We start from the raw sequence: 16,922 nt of genomic DNA, 5'->3' as shown, positions 1-16,922 counted from the left end.
TATACACTCTGTGTTTTACTTCTTTATCAAATTTCCTGTAGTTATTTCATGCAGCTCCTTGGCTCCAGTCTTCATATGTATTTGTGTTTATCATTACTGTTCAACATTGGCAGTGCTCATTTAGCAGCTTGAATAACAATCCCCCCAGTGTTGTGGTGTTAATATTCTGGGTTCTCACAAGTTCCTGCCTTCAGAAATGACTTTCTACAACAAAAACAGTGCCTTACAGTGTTAGAGGCAAGCTGTCCCTGGTAGCTCACTGGATTGTGTGATGCTCCGGCCCATGTCAGAGATTGCTCTTGTACTTTCATTTTTCAGTTACTTCATCTGTATATTTTTAGCAGTTCAGTTTTAGATCAAGCCCGAGTTCTTTATGAGTATGTTTCCAAGCATATTTCCTGCTAACTCCTTCCTTTTGCAAAGTGAGGGAGACATAATTTTCCAAAACTTAGGGTCTGCTACAATACCTGCCTATTTTTTATTTTCAGTCTCTTCACTGCCCCAGTGGGCCCATCACTCTGTGTTGGCAGGCACAAAGCAACCAGGAAGCCCCTTAGGAGGTGGTAACATCCTTTTTTCCCAGCAATGCATAGTGCTAGTGAAGCTGTTTGTACTGTGGCAATAAATGCATGGATAGATGGTGATACCAGAGAGGTTGGTACCACAGATACCATGAACTCAAAGCCATGAGTTGCCATAGGAGGTCTGTCTTCTTCTTAGTGCAGGGATACCACTGTTTGGGCTTATTTTGTAAACCGAGGTATTAACGAGGGGGTATTTACCAAATTCTTGTATTAGTATTTACCATAATGTTGCAGCTGCTGAATGTTTCACATGTGTTTGTGGTTTGGTGGTGACTAAAGCTATCAGTGATCTCATAGCTACTTTCCATGTTAGCTATGTGGCTGCATTTATCGTTCATAAACTAAGCAGATACTTCAGGATAAAGAAGGACTATGGTATGAGTTCTAATGGCAGGAAAGTGAAAAATGCCAAAGTGCATCTGTCATTTCTAAAGGGGCCTAACTTTATGTTTATAAACCATGCAGTACGAAAATTGGTACAGTTGCAATGTATATATCGATAAGAAAACTTAAAAACAAACAAACAAAAAAAAAACCAGCAGATGACTGTCCCAAGCCTTGGCTGACCTTTCGAAATACATGTGAATCCACTCGGAGACTCGGGAAGCTCTGAACTTAATATTTTTTACCATTTGTCTTCTGCATTTCAGTTGCCACTTCAGTTGCTGAAATGCTAGTAGAAACTGGCCCAAGCAGAAGAAGGAAGCCCTAGCAGGTCCTGTGAAACACTGGGTCATTAGTTTATAGAGGCCAAAGTCTATATAAATAGTATACATAGGAAAGGTTTTGTTTGCTTACCTGATGCATTGTTAACTGTGCTGATGAACCTCTCTTTCTGTACAAGCCTTTTCTCATCTTTCTTACATGCCCATGGTTTTCTAATCATCTGTAAAGCATTGTATTCAGAAGGTCGGTGTAATGTCATCTTTCTGTTTGGATTGCTTTTGAGGTCCTTTTTCTCTAAATTATATTTAATTTCATCTGCTGCCTCTGCAGTGATGCTGTCAACGAGTACATGGACATGAAACCAGGAGTGTCATATGCAGTTCCCCCAAAAGCTGATAAAAAAAGACCAGTAAAGTCTGGTGAGTACAGTGATGAGAAATTGTTTGCTGCTGGGAGTGTAGGGAGGAGGACTTTATGGATTTTTTCATGATACTTTTCTCTGATGGATGGGGACAGTTAAAGAAACATGGATTAGTATGAGAAGGCTTAAAAAAGAACAATATGCTAAATTACAGTGTCTTCTATTTTTCCACACTTAAATAAAGTGTCAGTATTATATTTTGCTTTTGGGCAATGAGCTATTTATGTGGCTCTAGTGTAGTATTTATTCAGATCGCTGATCTGTTTAACATAAGACTGTTTCTAGATGATTATACCTGGTCCACTCAAAAGCTGTTGATATTTATATTGTGTAGGATCCTACACCGATCAGGATGTTACCCTTTCCATGTTGGAAGATGATGAACTTGCTCTAGATGTTGAAGATCTACTAAGCTTCTCTTACCAGGTGGCAAAGGGCATGAGCTTCCTTGCCTCTAAAAATGTAAGTTAATGTCATGTGTTGGAAGACAGCAGATGAACTCATCCGAGCTTGGGAGGTGATTCTTGCAGGTTTGATCTTCAGCTCTTCACTTGTTTTCTGTAGCACACAGGTAGTTAAGTGAAAACTTTTGATAGCTTTGGAGACATCAAAACCTGCAGGAGTGAGCCTTCAGGAGTTAGTTTTTCAGGCTTCTCTGGTGTACGGCAAATAGATGGAGTTCATGAAAGGACCAGAAAAATTTAACGTGTGGACATCCTCAAGAGCAATTAAATCTTGAGAGTTTAAGATTCATTCTCTGTGGCATTGCTGGAGAGTTTACAGACTAAAGAACAGTGAGATGGCTGATCTGTTTGCGTAAAAGCGCCTTGAGTATCTGTTCAGTTTTAAACAAAGCTGCACTTCCATGTCTCACACTGAATACTGCCTTAAACAGGGGAGTTATCACACTGTATACTTTTTTTTTAAAACATTATGGCTTAATGTACAAGGTACATCTTGTTTTTAATTTTCTTAAAAGATAGAATCAGCCTAGAGACCTACAAATGATCTTCATTGGCTACACTGAGCGTAACAGACATCTCCAGGTTTCTTGGGAGAGGTACTGCATAACAGAAAGGGTCTGAGAAAGAATACAAGTTTTAAACACTGCATAATTCCGATCTTTCTATGGTGTTTCCTACATTTTTCTTCAAAAATGCTATTTACTATGTAAACATTGTGACAGGATTGTACAGGTGCACCTTGGATAAAGGGAAAAAAAAAAAGAAAATCGAAACAACAACCCTTGAGCAATTTAGGGTAATTCTGTGAACCTGCATTAATAGTGGGAAATGTGGCTCTCATTCTGCTCCAAAGCAAGTCCACAATAAAACTTGATTTTTTCCCCCGTTTCTCCTTCCAAACCCTTAGAAGTATTTTTTACTATCTGTTGCCAGCTTCAAAACAGACCCAACAGACAAACATGTTACATTACAGATTTTAATGATCTTTACCAGACTCCTGCATTCTGCACTATTTGGGACGTCCAGTACTTAGCACACATATTTTTTCTCTATTCTTACTTTCCTCCAGAATAGCCCCAGGATTCACTGTGCATCATTCCCAGTGATTGTTTTTGTTATATTTTTTCCCTTGATACAAACAGGCACTGTGGAGTTGAGTAGCAGAAGCGGTAATGAATATTACACCACAGCACCATGAGCTTGGGAAGTAACGTGTAGTATCTGTTCGACAGTGCAGAATTAATGGTTTTATCGCACAATTAAGTTACACTGTGCTAACAGTTTCTGTGCTTGGCCTCTTCAGTCGTTGTGTACGTACAGGCTCTTAGCTTCAGCTAGGGAATGCAGAGTGGCTTGGGATGATGGGTAAGATGCTTCAGATTGCCTCATGCCCTCGGGAATGGTCCACGCAGCCCAGCATCACAGAGCGGCCAGCTGCTCTTTTGCAACTCGTTCTTGTATCCAGGCTCAGAGGCATAAAAGTGCCTCTGTGAGAGAGGGGGGACAGGAGTCTGTCCTGGGGGTATAAGTCCCTTATCAAGCACACGGTGCCTTGATCACAAGACTGTTCTCCCTCCCATAGACAAAGTCTGTATTCAAGGCAAACTGCACTGCTTCTGGAGGAAAAAGACAGAGAAGCTGGTCATTTGGCCATTCCAGCACTTTACTGCTTCAGTGCAGTTAATGCTCTCATCTTTACATATGTGAAGTGAAGATATGGATTGGGATGCAATGAGGGTCCCCTGGGACACTAATTGTCATTAAACATAGTTCCTCCTGTAAGCATGCCAAGGAGGCAGAGATTACATTGCTTATGTGACTTGCAGTTATCATTTTGAGTTTTATTTGCTTAACTTTCCTGATATTTTAAATATATATTTTTTGTAGGGAATTCCACAAGTTTCATATTTTGAGGAAAAAAAATGCAGAAAAAAATTGAACAATTCAGCTATTTTTTAGACAGCCTTTCCCTGCGTATTGTATACCATCAGCACAGCAGGAGCTTAACACTGTCCCTTCTAGATGGAAAAAGAGATCATTTCATTAGAGAAATACATCCATTCTCTAACAAATACAGATGGACTCTAGTTGCACACAAAGAAAACACGACTGCTGGAAAAGTCAGCCACCCCTCTAGAGCTGCAGTGGCAAACATGCACACTTCTCAAATGAATGCTGGAACATAAGCTAGCAAGGTCATTGAACATGTAACGTTCATAGAAAGATACTGGCCTGTGAAGATTGACAATATTTTCAAATATTTAGTCCTGCTTATTAAACTCTCCAAAGTACTTAATACCTTAAGTTTTACAGAGGAGTGTTTTTGAAGTGGGATTCAGTTTTCTAACTTGTATGCTTTGAATCGTTACCATAATTTTCCCAGTTTTCAGCTCTTTCCCCTCAATCACAGTAGCCACATAATAAAAGACTGGAGTTATTTTAGAGACAAACCACATTTTCTTCTTATTTGTCCCGTGTTAGGAAGCAGGCCAATTAGTTTTTGATAAGAAGTCGGAGAAAAAATTCTGTCCCTGGCATTCAAATTTAGCTGCAGATGTGAATTGCTGGAAAATTCAAAGTGCCTGCAGGTGGTCTTTTCTAAAATAAATGCATAGGCAGCCCTAACTGTGTGGATCAATGTCATGATAGTAAACATACTACACCAGAATTTTTAATCATTTGCGTACGCTTATTAACATATGGCTTCATTATGACTTTCAGCTTGCTACAAAATGCATAATGTAGTAAGTTTATAGCTAAGAAAGCACGTAACCAAGCAACAGTCTATTAAGGATATTATAAAATAACTTTATTTGTCTGTTTGTTATTTAGTGCATTCATAGGGATCTGGCCGCAAGAAATATTCTTCTCACTCATGGTCGAATAACAAAAATCTGTGACTTTGGCCTGGCCAGAGATATAAGGAATGACTCAAATTATGTGGTCAAAGGAAATGTAAGTATACGTGATACTTTATCCACCTGTTTTAAGTTAGGGGCGTTCTTGTTGTCTCGACTTGCAAAAAATCTTTCTTAGACAGAAATCTACATTTCCCAATCCTGCTGTTAGGTTTGTGTTGGTTGGGAATGGGAAAAGGGGCAATTGCTGACATAGATGCATGTGTTGACAAAAGCCCTAATATTTACATGTTGTTATGCTGGAAAAAAACATCTGAATGCATGTCATGGTGGAGGAGATGTTTTTGCTGCACCAGTATAACACACCATCTCCCTGTTACATATGAATATACCAGAAGTTACAGCTCTGTGACTAATTGCAAGTTTTGGTATTGCAATATTCTGACAGGTCAACCCTAAAAAAAATATTTCGAAACTTTTACTGTATTTGTATGTTACTGAAATAGTTTATTTTTGAAATATCTAAATATTCAAGGGCTACATCCTGTTTTTTGCTATAAAACATCACTCAGACAACAGAAACTGGATTCTAAAGTCTGAATTTATTGATTAGGGCATAGTGAGATGTTAAAAAGACTTAATTTTCTCTGATTCCTTATACAGATTTTAACCTCGTATGAATAACAAATGCAGCTTTAACTTGCAAATATATGTCAAATCCTGTAATGTACTATTACAGGATTTGACATATATTGTCAAGACAACAAATGAAAAAAGTGTAACACCTCCTATGCAGAAGAGTACCCATTACACTAGTACCTACCAGACTCTTTGAAGCGATGCAGATTGCATTGTCAGTACTTGAAGTCTCCTTTAATGTGCTTTAAAGTAGTAAAAGGAGCCCTTCTACACAAGAAAATTAAGCCTGTCTGTGATTAAAACTGGAGAAGTATGCTATGAGGTAGAGGTCTTTTGCATCTGAAACTGATTTTTGCTGCCTGGATTAATGTTTTAGGTCTGCATCAGGCATGTGCAGCTATCCACTGCCTTCAGTACGCTCATCTCTCACTTGCACGATTTTTTAAAGAAAAGAAGGTCCTCCCCATCCCAGCTGACTGCTCAGCAGTCAAGGGTCAATCACTTGTTAGGGACTTGACGTGATCTGAAGGTTGCCTGTCCAGGTTTCCAGCGTGTTCATGGCTGATGAAGAGAGCAAATCACACACCTGAACATATCTTCCCGAAGTGGTTTGCCACGCTCAGTTAACCTCTTGGTTCATGGCCCCTCAGGTATCTCGGGTATCTCTGATGCTCTGCTGTCACCCAGCAGTCTGTTGACGTCCCGGGTACCTACAGCATCCCCACTGTAGGCTCTGGGAGAGAAGGTGTTTTTGTGTTTGTCGTTGACAACAATGTTGGTACCAGCCCCTGGATGGCTAGAAGCTGAGGTTAGGGAACAATGGGAACACAAATAATTCAGGAGTGGCTGTATTGGCAAAATATTGAGTGGCATTTATTGTACGAAAGCTGCTTTCAGGCTCAGGGTCAGGTCAGGAGCTGCTTGATCCGTCAAGGCTGGTAGGAGTGGGAAGTGCAGATCCGCAGCTTAGGCGGGAAGTGGGCAGTAAGTAATTAAATTTTACGTGTCTAGGCCACACTTTACGTTTCCTGAGTTGTCTGACAACAGGATTTTACTTAGCCTGAAAGGGTCAGAAGAGGATAGGCTGCAGCTGCCCTGGGAGAGAGGAAGCAGTGGCCGCAAAAGGCATCTGTTTGCATCTGGCCTGATCTTAACCCAGATGAAGGCGTGCTGGGGCAGGATAAATGCTTAGGACAGAAGCCTGGCCGGCTCCCACAGTCAGACAAGAAAAGGGCAAAGTAGGGAGAGGAAAGACTTCGTCTGTTCCCACACAAATGTATGAAACATGTCAATATATATTTCTTTCAGGTTAATTTTCTTTTTTTTTTTTTTTTCTGATACACTAAGGGGATAAAGCAGATGTCTTAACTGTTGGCTAAAGCCTTGAAGCATTGTATGTAAGGTAGCCAGTCCACAGAAGACTTGAGTGTTTGCATAAGAAACCATGCCATGTTCATACAGATGATTTTCCTCTAACTTCCTGCCATTCCTTATAAACCAGCAAGCAGAAAATCAGAATGCAGGGAACTGCACAAGTTTGGTAGACCCCATAGAGAGATGAATCAGTAACAACAGTGCAGCACATGGAGTCTCTAAAACCAGGGATTTCCATTTTTGGTTGGATTCTTCTATTGAATTCACATATATTTACAGCACATAATAGGTATAAAAGGTTGATTTTATGTTGTAAATCTTTTATGCCTTATGACCATCGTCTTAATTTAATCCCTTTTCCCTGGAAAGGCTCGTCTCCCTGTGAAGTGGATGGCACCTGAGAGTATTTTCAATTGCGTTTACACTTTTGAGAGTGATGTCTGGTCTTATGGGATATTGCTTTGGGAACTCTTCTCTTTAGGTAAGCTCCATCAAAATCTGTACTTTAAGGGATTTCCATTTCTTCTTGGTTTTGCTCCATATGTAGAAACCCTGTTGCTCACCTGTTCTCCCAACAGGCAGCAGCCCATATCCAGGGATGCCCGTGGACTCCAAGTTCTATAAAATGATCAAGGAGGGATACAGGATGTTCAGCCCTGAGTGTGCACCCGCTGAAATGTAAGTGAGCAACCAGCACCTCCAGTCACCACACATAAGCAGCGATGCAAAGGAAGGGAACCTTCCACATTTGCATGAAGACTCTTTATACTGTCCCATTGTTTTGTGTTTTTATTATTATTATTATTTATTATTATTATTTTGTTTGGTTTTGTTTTAAATTATTTTTTTCTTTTAAGTTCTTTAACGTTTTAAATAATTCATTTAGTCTAACCAGTGTAGTATATGTCAGTACTGGTACAAGCAATGTAACACACTCATGCCTTGTACCATCTGATGACTTTGTCTTGGTATCTGCTCCGTGTCAATAAGTTATTGACAGATCACAGCATTTATTACACATTTTTAATTCCGATGAAGCAGTCAGTGAGATGTATCATCAGGCTGTACAGCGTCTGCGTTTGTGCTGTACTTCTGACTGCAAGAGGACTGGCCACTTGCCTTCGTCATGAGCTGTCTCCAATTCACTGTGTTGTAAATGGCTTGGTACTTGGCAAGCTGTCAAAGAAAACTGTGTCCATAGACTCTCGTTAGCACTGACTCCTTTGTTGTCATAAGCACGAGTGTTAGCACTGCTATTTCTTTTCTTAAAACTCATTTAAACAACATTAACTGTGCAAATGGGTCACATTTTTCTGTCAAATAACAATACAGGTGAGATAAAAGCTCTCAGGTTTCCTCATCAGCAGTAGTTAATTTTAGTATCTTTGCAGGTATGATATAATGAAGAGTTGCTGGGATGCTGATCCTTTACAGAGACCCACATTTAAACAGATCGTGCAGCTGATAGAACAGCAGCTTTCAGATAGTGCTCCCCGGGTAAGTTTGGGCTCCGTACGGATCATCAGTTTTTTGGAGTCAAAACAGTTTCAAACAAGACATTAGACCAGAACTCAGAGGAATAAAGAACCTTCATTAATTTTCCAGTGTTATTTATGTAGCTCTGCACCGTAAGTGTGGGTGATAGGAGTGACGTATGGGCTACTCGCTTTTTCCTTCTCGTGTCATTAGGCAGTAGGTGTGTAAGCCTGTACATGAAACAGGGACCACCAGCTGGAGAAGACTCTATGCATGGTTGATGTTTCTCACTCAAAATCTACTTAATAATTTTGATCTTACAAAATGTAGTGCTACTGCTTAGGTTCATCTTATCTTAAACTATGAGAAAATCTGTTCATCTGGGAAAAATCTCAAGACGTTAAGTATATTTAGCTTTAATTAGAAAAACTTTCTGAAGGAAGGAGTTGAGCTTTTGGTGCTCCTCTGCCTCTTACCTCTTACTTCACCTAGCTGTATTTATATAATCTGTGAGGTATGTTGTGACAAGTGTATTCACCATTCTTTTGACCATTCCCTAGTAAAAGCGTGAGTGTAACTGGGTTTTAGAAAAGCAAGTTTAAACTGTGGTTTAAAAATAAAGCTTCCTTTTACCTTCTAGATGCCTTGTTTGGGCACAGAGTGCATGGCTTCCTGACAATTTGAGAAAAGAGGAAACTGAAAGCTGCTGGTGTTCAATTGCATCCTGTAGCATATTTTTGGCAGGTGCAGGCATTACTAAAACAAAAACAAGAATGTGAAGAAAATATTACCGAGGTTTCTCGGGGGCATTCTAGTAATAACCAGAGCTGTGTTTTTTCAAGTTGTTTAAATTTAGTATGCTGCTAAATGTAATAATAAATAAATAAATACAGTATGTTGCAGTGGTTTTAGTAATGGAGACTGGGGTTCTTGACTCTTAAAAATGCTGTTACGCCCAAAACCTGTTGAAACTGTGTGTTTAGATTTGTAAAGAAACACCTGAGCTGGATGCTCCTCAGGTGGTGTAGCACAGAGTGGGAGATGGCTCACAAAGGTGAGCTCTCCAGGTACATGTGAAGGGACAGAGCGATCTTCAGGGAACTGACAGCAGTGTTTGGCTTCTGCAGGTCTATGCAAACTTTTCAACTCCACCTTCCAGTCAAGGAAATCCTACAGATCACTCCGTGAGAATTAACTCGGTGGGTAGCAGTGCTTCAGCTACTCAGCCTCTGCTGGTACGTGAAGATGTTTGAGTGGCACCTGGAAGAAGAGGAGCCCCAGTGTACTCGCTGTTTGTATTGTACAGGGGATGAGAGACGGAGGACTTCGATAATTTCTCTTACTTTTACTCACTACTACCACTGTGTAGCTGAAATGTCGTTGTAATACTGTTCTTTACCACACACTGTTTCACATAAACTTAATCTGTTGAGCACGGTTACAGGCATCATTGCAATGTTAACTGAAGCTGTATATATTTTGCTATATTGTGTGTATTTGCAGTAGAGCGCCAGATCTGAAGGAAAAAAAAAATCCTGAGCCATGGTGTGGAATGAGATGACTACAGATCAAACCAAATCTGCAGCGATCCTTCTTTGGATCCATGCCTGGAAAGCATGTAGTCACTTTCTAGTTAATCTTGTTTTGTTGAATTTAAGAAATAAACGTATAAAGCTAACTGCTTTGCAAACCCCTTTCCACATCCATACAAGCCAGAGAAGCTTTCCCAGGCAGATACTGCAGGTCGGAGACCAGCAAGGGGACTGTGGGTACCTGGGCAAGAGAGGTGTACATCCAAAGGATGTGGTGGTCTGCACAGCAGCAGACCCACCAGAGGGCTCTGGGGCTTGAACCAGTGGCAAGGAAAAGAGTGTGGACCTCAGTCTTCATTTCCTACCTGTGCTGTCAGCCACGCAGACCTGTCACTAGGTTTCTGTGGGTCCACATCCCACTGGCCTGTCCCCGCTGGGTCACATCCCACCACAGAGCATCCCCAACAGCTGAAGCCAGAGGGATGAGATACTTGATAAAAGCTGTGTCCCAAAGTGTTCACCAAAGATACGTGGGACATGCCGAGATGGTCAAAATACAGGAGGAGGGGCACTTACAGTAAATGGTGTGTTGGGAGGAGAGGCCGTTTAACGAGTCATCTTATCTTGGAAAGAGCAGAAGCAAAAAATTCTGTCCTGGGGGCCCTTTGCTTATCTTGTCATACCCAGGTGAATATTTCCCACAGGCCAGCTTGGATAATGCTTGCTGGAAAGGGCTATTCCCCCCGTGACAAGTCATTTCATCTTTCTATCTCTATAGTAGTGCTGAGATCATAATGAAGAAGAGCTTAGCTGGGAAGCACTGAATTTTTAAATGGGATAAAACAACACATCCCTGTGGTCTTGTTTGACAGATACGGGGCTTTGGGGTCAGTATCTGTTGTGCTTAAGTAATGTGTAACCCCTTTATCTTCCCATCAGAAACACTGCTGGTTCTTTTTTTCACCTTTGTTTCTGTCACCTAGAAATTAGCATGGAGAGAAGCATTTTTCAGAGACAGAGTACTAGTTAAGTACCTATTTATTTACAATGCACTTAAGCACTCTGTAACTTATACTTTACCAGGATTTTGGTTGAGTTTACATGCATTTTAAATATGTAACTAACTGCCCAAATGCAAGATAATTGTAAATACACACACTGGTAGTATGTTTTAGGTAATGTTGAATACCACACTCTTTATATACCTGTGCATTTGGTTTATTGTTACAGGAATTTGTCTTTCAGAGTTAGTCAAAAAGTAGCCATTTGCACTGAACTTACATAGGCTGTTGCACCTTTCCAAAGTTAGCCAGTTGTTTGGAGGCACTCTTATGCATACTTGTTGTTGAGCATTTTCAGTTTAATGCTATAAAAGCTCTTTCATAGTGTGTTGGCTTTCAGAGCAACTGTAGACAAACTAGTTGTTATAATTATAAATGTCTCGGTACTTAATGGACACTTAGCTGAAAGAGGTTTGGGTTTTTTCGTTCTTAAAATTTATATTTTTATAATTTGGGGATTTTTGAAACTTATTTTGCAATGGCTTGGTGTTCTGAATGGTTTTATGCATTGTTTTTGTAAATATGGAAATGTAGCAATAATGTCCTTTTGACTATTCTCAGTCCCTGAGTCTCAAAAATATTTTTATATATATATATATGCAAAAACTATATGTATAAATATGTAAGTGTTTGAAAGTTTATGAAACACTTATGGATATGTTGCTCGGTTGTAGAATTGCAGTTCAGAAAAGTTCAAATAAATCTGTAAATATGTATTCAGATGCTACCAATGTGTACTATGTTAAGATGGAATATTTTCATGTAAGTCTTAATAAATTCTTGGGTTGAAGCAAAATCTCAGTGTCTGGCCACAAAGAGGTCGAGTTGGGCATTCTGAAGCACTTTTTCAGATGTGTACCAGAAAACCTTGATGGTTTTTCATTATGAAATCTATTTTCCTATGTAATAAGGGGAAGAGGGACAAATACTTGGGTACTTAGGCATAGCTTGATGCTGGAAAAATTTTCAACTAGAAGATTGATCCCATAGACTGCTGATGCAATCTACATGTTATAAATAGTATTACTTAAAATTGAACAAAAACATCTCAAAAAATCTCCATGTTATTCAGGGTATGGTTGGAAGGCAGTTGGAGCCCCTCTGCATACACACGTGCCGGTGTGCACACTCTTATTCCCTCCTGTGTGCTGGCACTTGTGCTCGTGCTGGGCTGGCCATACGCAACACCCTGGGGAGAACACATGGTTTGGTTAATTTGTCATCTTTAATGAGTCAGTTCCATTGCATCTTGTTGTTTTCCCAGTGATAGGGGATGATGTTAATGGCCTGCATTTTGGGATGTTTGTCCTAGTGAAATCAGGACTGGTCAAATGTCCATTAGGCTTAAAATGAAAAATAGCAGCAACTGTGATGTATTCCTTAGCACTGCCTGGGTTTTGGGGTTCATAAAGAGAAAACATAATGCTTCCCGTACAGGGCCAGGTACCGCGTATCTCTGGGGACACCCTCTGCTTTAGTTACTGCAGGACTGAAGTCTGCAAGTTATCTGCGCCATCCTGTGCTGCAGTAGGCTTTGCAATGGCAGGGTTGGCTCATGGTTTTATAGTAGATGAAAAGCATTTAGGCAAACTTGGTTAGGACTATCCTACCAAAAGCCCTGATAATTCCTGTGCGAGACAGACCTCAACATTTTTGGTCCCTAAACATTTCTGTTCCATCTTCCTTGAATTGCTCCACTCCTTGAGAGCTTCATTTTTAAAACAACTTCCTTTTTTTTTTCTTTTTTTTTTTTGCTTTTTTCTTTCTTCCTTTTTTCTTTTATTTTTTTCACTCAGATCTTAGCTCTGTTTGTTAAAACTAATTATGAAAATTCAGAAATAATTTTGTCAGGAGGCAGGAGGTATAAGCTTTGCCCCTACCAGCTTTAACATTTTTAATAACACTTCAGAAATTACCAAGATTGTGGCAGAGTTTGAACCATTGTTTCTCCTGTTCTACATGAGCCCCCATTCAAGCAAAGCAGACTTCATACTGAAACATCCCCATAGCTGAATCAGTACAAAGAATTCAGGAATTCTTTTAACATCTCCAAAATGGTTGTTTCATGTATTTATTGGATTAGCGTGTATTTAATTTCAATTTCCTGAAATGTTTCCCCTTCTGAAGCAACCCAGAACTCAGCAGCCCTGCGTTTTGGAAAAAAAGAAAAAGTCTCCTATATTTTTACTACAGGGCTTGCAATGATTGCTGCCACTGTTCTTATTCATGGTCACACAGACCATTTCCTGCTGAATTATTTTCCTATGCCAGTTCTAAGCAATTACTTAATGGAAAGGCACCTTAGGAACGCATTTAATAGATATTTTATTTGCCCTTCAAATCATTATTGTACCCAGATATAGAGAGAAGCCAGCACCATGTTACCACCATGTACCATCGTGGACCTAATACCTGAAGGGAGGCTGTTAAAAAGATGGAGCCAGGCTCTCAGGGTGCCCAGTGCCAGGACAAGAGTCAATGGCCATAGACTGAAATACAGAAGGTAGCCTCTGAACATCAAGGAACGCTTCAATGTTTCCTAGCTAGCCAAGTCACCAGGGAACGACCTGTCACGTCCTAGAAATGTTCACAGCAATCACTGGAAAGGTTGGACAACAGCATCCTTAATTCTACTGTGTTGTAGGCTGAAACTGAGAAAGTGAAACGTTTCCCTCTTCCTGTACATGGATTAGGAAACTTCCTACTTGTCCTGTGGGGAGGTCTGAGTCTCAACAGAAGACAAGGAGCAGTTGCATAGAGTTTCTAGCCCCTGGTTTAGGACTGAAAATATAGTATAATAGAAATATGAAAACCTACTCTGGAGTTCTGTGTTGCGGTTTCCACCTTCGATTGCCATGTTTCCTGAACACTAATTTCTTAAGAGATTACTCTGTAACTAGCAAGTACATGACAAAAAAATTGCTCTGAGGCTGTGTTTTCTGAAATGTTGTCCATATTTCTTAAATTGATTATCAGTCACTCTTTCTGATGATAACTATTATCCATCAGCTGCCAGCCAGGCAGCAAAGATGATTTACTAGCAGCAATTTCTCCTGTGACTTGATTTTTCTGCCCATGTCCTGGAAATCATTTCAGCTAGCTTGTGATGGGCAGTAGAAACCTGCTGACCCTGAAAGCCCTGCGTGTTCTTCTCTAAGCAATGTCAGCCCCATCAGATAAGGGCTTCTCGTGATGGGTTTAATGCCACACAACCATCAGTTACTGTGAGGGGAGGCACAGTGTGTAGCTTCTCCAATAGGTCAGTATAAATCAGTGTGAGTTGCAAATCACTGTGTTTTCTTTAGCTGCAGAAAGTGCAAAATAATCTTTGATTTCCCCCGAGTGTATATATTCTGAAAAACACAAGCATCAATGGCTGGTTGCACTTTTGTGGGTTATACTACTCTTGGCTGGTCTAAATATGCTTACCATGCAGAGCAGCTTGCTATCAATTGTGGTTGTGGCAGGTTTTGGTGTGGTCATCAGAAAAGAAGGTGGCTTAGTGGGGCAGCTAAGCACTCACTTGGGGTGACTGAAGGAACAAGTGACACTTGCCTTGCCTGCTTGGGGTGTGAGTACTGCTGCTGAGCAGGGCAGTTAGTTGACCTGGGTCATGCTGCCTCGGTGGCTCAGGGACAAAGGGAGTGATAGACATTCCTCATGCCTCTGGGGCAATAGCAACCCCCCAAATGCTGGATTTGTTCATTTCTGTTCTGAGTTAGAAGGGCAAAACAACTGAAACTCATATATGAGATGAAAATGCTTTTGCATTTTCCCCTTCAGACATTTTTCATTCAAGAACTGTTTGCGTTTTACTTCTTTCGCTGGAAGGCAATAACCAAATTACCTTCCAGAACTAAGTTTTTCTTGGAAACTTCCAGAGTTACTATACAGCCTGTTATGGTTTACAACTCACTTTGGCAGGGAGGACTTTGCTGAACCAAAGCACCCAAACAAAATGCTGCACTGTGTACTGACTTGGTCTCAGGCGAAAAAAACAACAGATCAAAAAGGGCAATTGCTCCACCAAAATCAGGAATGAGTTGCAGAGCCACCTGCCCACCTAAGGACATCCTTTAGGTGCCATATGGCTAAGAACAGCAGAAGAGCAGCTGCAGACACAGCCCACTGAGCCTTTTGTGCTGGGAACCATTTGATCTATCCCTTCCCCACTCACACCTGCAAAGGTCTCCTTGCTCATCCCGTCATTTGCAAGTGGCTTCTCTTTGAGGAACAGGAGGGATTACTCATGCGTTACTCATGCCAGCCCTGCCTCTCCTCTCTCCTGTTCCTCCTTCTCTATTCTTACCATCTCAGAGGTGAGATGAGAGATTTTGTCAATAATCTGTTAAAATGAGACTCCTAGCCAGGTGTCAGTTCTTGTATCGAGTCAGCTATTTTCCCGTGTGCCAACCAGTTGGCCAGTCTGAAGCCATGAAGTTCAAAAACTTTGCAGCCTTCTGATTTTAAGGTCACCCAATGTGGCCTTAAGAGAACGAAACAAAGGAAGAAAATACTCTGTCGCATATGGGGACCAGACAGGAGGTAGCTCTATAGCCATTTGTAACGGAGAGGCAAAAGAGAAGATGTGGCCATTCCATTTTAAAACTCCAGTTAAAACTAATAGCAGGCTTCCCTCCCATCATTTGCCTTGAAAACTTTGAAATCACCACAAGTTCAAAACTGGTGTAGTACATTTTAGCTATTCAAGCTGAGAAAAATGAGACTGCAAAGGGCAGTAGGGGAGGAGGGGAGTTAAGTAGGTTAAAAACCTCTGTTTTAAAAATAGAAATAAATGTTTACACAGCATATTTGTTAGCATCCTTGATGAAACTAGGTAGGATAAAATAAAATCTCTTCATTACTGTTAGGTATCTAAGTCATTTTGGAAGTTTCATCCCCTGCTTTTGGAGCTTCTAACCCTTATGAGTGTGGAGATCTATACGAATGTGAGCAGTACTGGTACAAATCCCCCAAGGAAATTAATAGAATCCAGGGTTATAATTACTCTTCAAAAGCCCCTTGAGATTTCAGAGGGCTGGAGGCACTGCCTGGGAATGCCCAAGCTGCCGTGCAGTAGAACACCAAGTCTCAGGGAGGCAGCTCCAGCAGCAGCACACGGGCCACACAGCAGTCTGCATCCCCTCCGCCATTCCCTATCGGCTCACAAGAGCTTTCTAAGAGTTCTCGGGCTCTTCTGATTGATTAGCAGCCATTGTTCAAGTTTCACTTCGAGTTTCTGCAGCAGAAAGGGCCAAGCTGCTTTTGGCCAGTCCTCAGGCAGGAGCTCTGGGCCCCCCAGTGTGGAGAAGAGCACCCCTGGTGGCACTGGCCCTGGGCTCAGTCTTTGGGGCCATCTGTGGCACTTCAAGGGTCAAGGTCTATGCCAGCACTGCACCTCACAGGCCCCCTGCAAAGAAGCCACCAGCCTGCGATGGGAGACATGAATTTCCCCAGGACTGGTAGGAGTTAACCTAGAGGATTTGCCTCACAGGTGGCCTCTGTTCCTCTGGCAGTTAATTCCAGCAGAAAGAATATTACCTGCTTTCTTACAGGCTCTGTCCCAAATAACTGGGAAGAGAAAAAAATTTAATGATCTATAATGCTTCTTTCCTTATTTTTTTTTCTATTACTGCTTAATCAAGCTGCCTCACAAGCCTCGGATCTTGCTGTGTTTAATATTTTTTATTTTTCTATTAAGGCCTAACTACGCAGCATTGGGGAAGATATTGTTTTTAGGCAAACTGTTCAATGCCTCAGCAGCAGCAGGGAGGATCCAGTTCCCTCCTCGTGCTGTGTTATTTTGCTCCTTAATGTGCTGCAGCTGCAGAAAGCGCCGTCCTGCAG

At 41.0% G+C, this 16,922-nt stretch overlaps 1 protein-coding gene across 3 annotated transcripts in view; it reads left to right on the top strand.

The window, feature by feature from the left end:
- Positions 1-11,871, top strand: part of KIT (KIT proto-oncogene, receptor tyrosine kinase) — a 54,148-nt gene extending 42,277 nt beyond the window's left edge. For 2 of the 3 annotated variants that reach the window (XM_083835933.1, XM_083835932.1), the window contains exons 15-21: positions 1,581-1,669; positions 2,006-2,133; positions 4,968-5,090; positions 7,376-7,487; positions 7,585-7,684; positions 8,398-8,503; positions 9,610-11,871. In XM_083835933.1, coding sequence (XP_083692059.1) covers positions 1,581-1,669; positions 2,006-2,133; positions 4,968-5,090; positions 7,376-7,487; positions 7,585-7,684; positions 8,398-8,503; positions 9,610-9,735 — 784 coding nt within the window. In that variant the 3' untranslated portion in view covers positions 9,736-11,871. Of the gene's footprint in view, positions 1-1,580; positions 1,670-2,005; positions 2,134-4,967; positions 5,091-7,375; positions 7,488-7,584; positions 7,685-8,397; positions 8,504-9,122; positions 9,589-9,609 lie in introns of those variants that run through there. The other variant, XM_083835934.1, reaches the window with a different exon arrangement.
- Positions 11,872-16,922: the final 5,051 nt, after the last annotated feature.

The sequence above is a fragment of the Anser anser genome, assembly GCF_964211835.1.
Source record: "Anser anser genome assembly, chromosome: 4".
NCBI lineage: Eukaryota > Metazoa > Chordata > Aves > Anseriformes > Anatidae > Anser > Anser anser.
The sequence above is the reverse complement of the archived record's forward strand: the minus strand, read 5'-3'. Positions and strand labels throughout refer to the sequence as shown.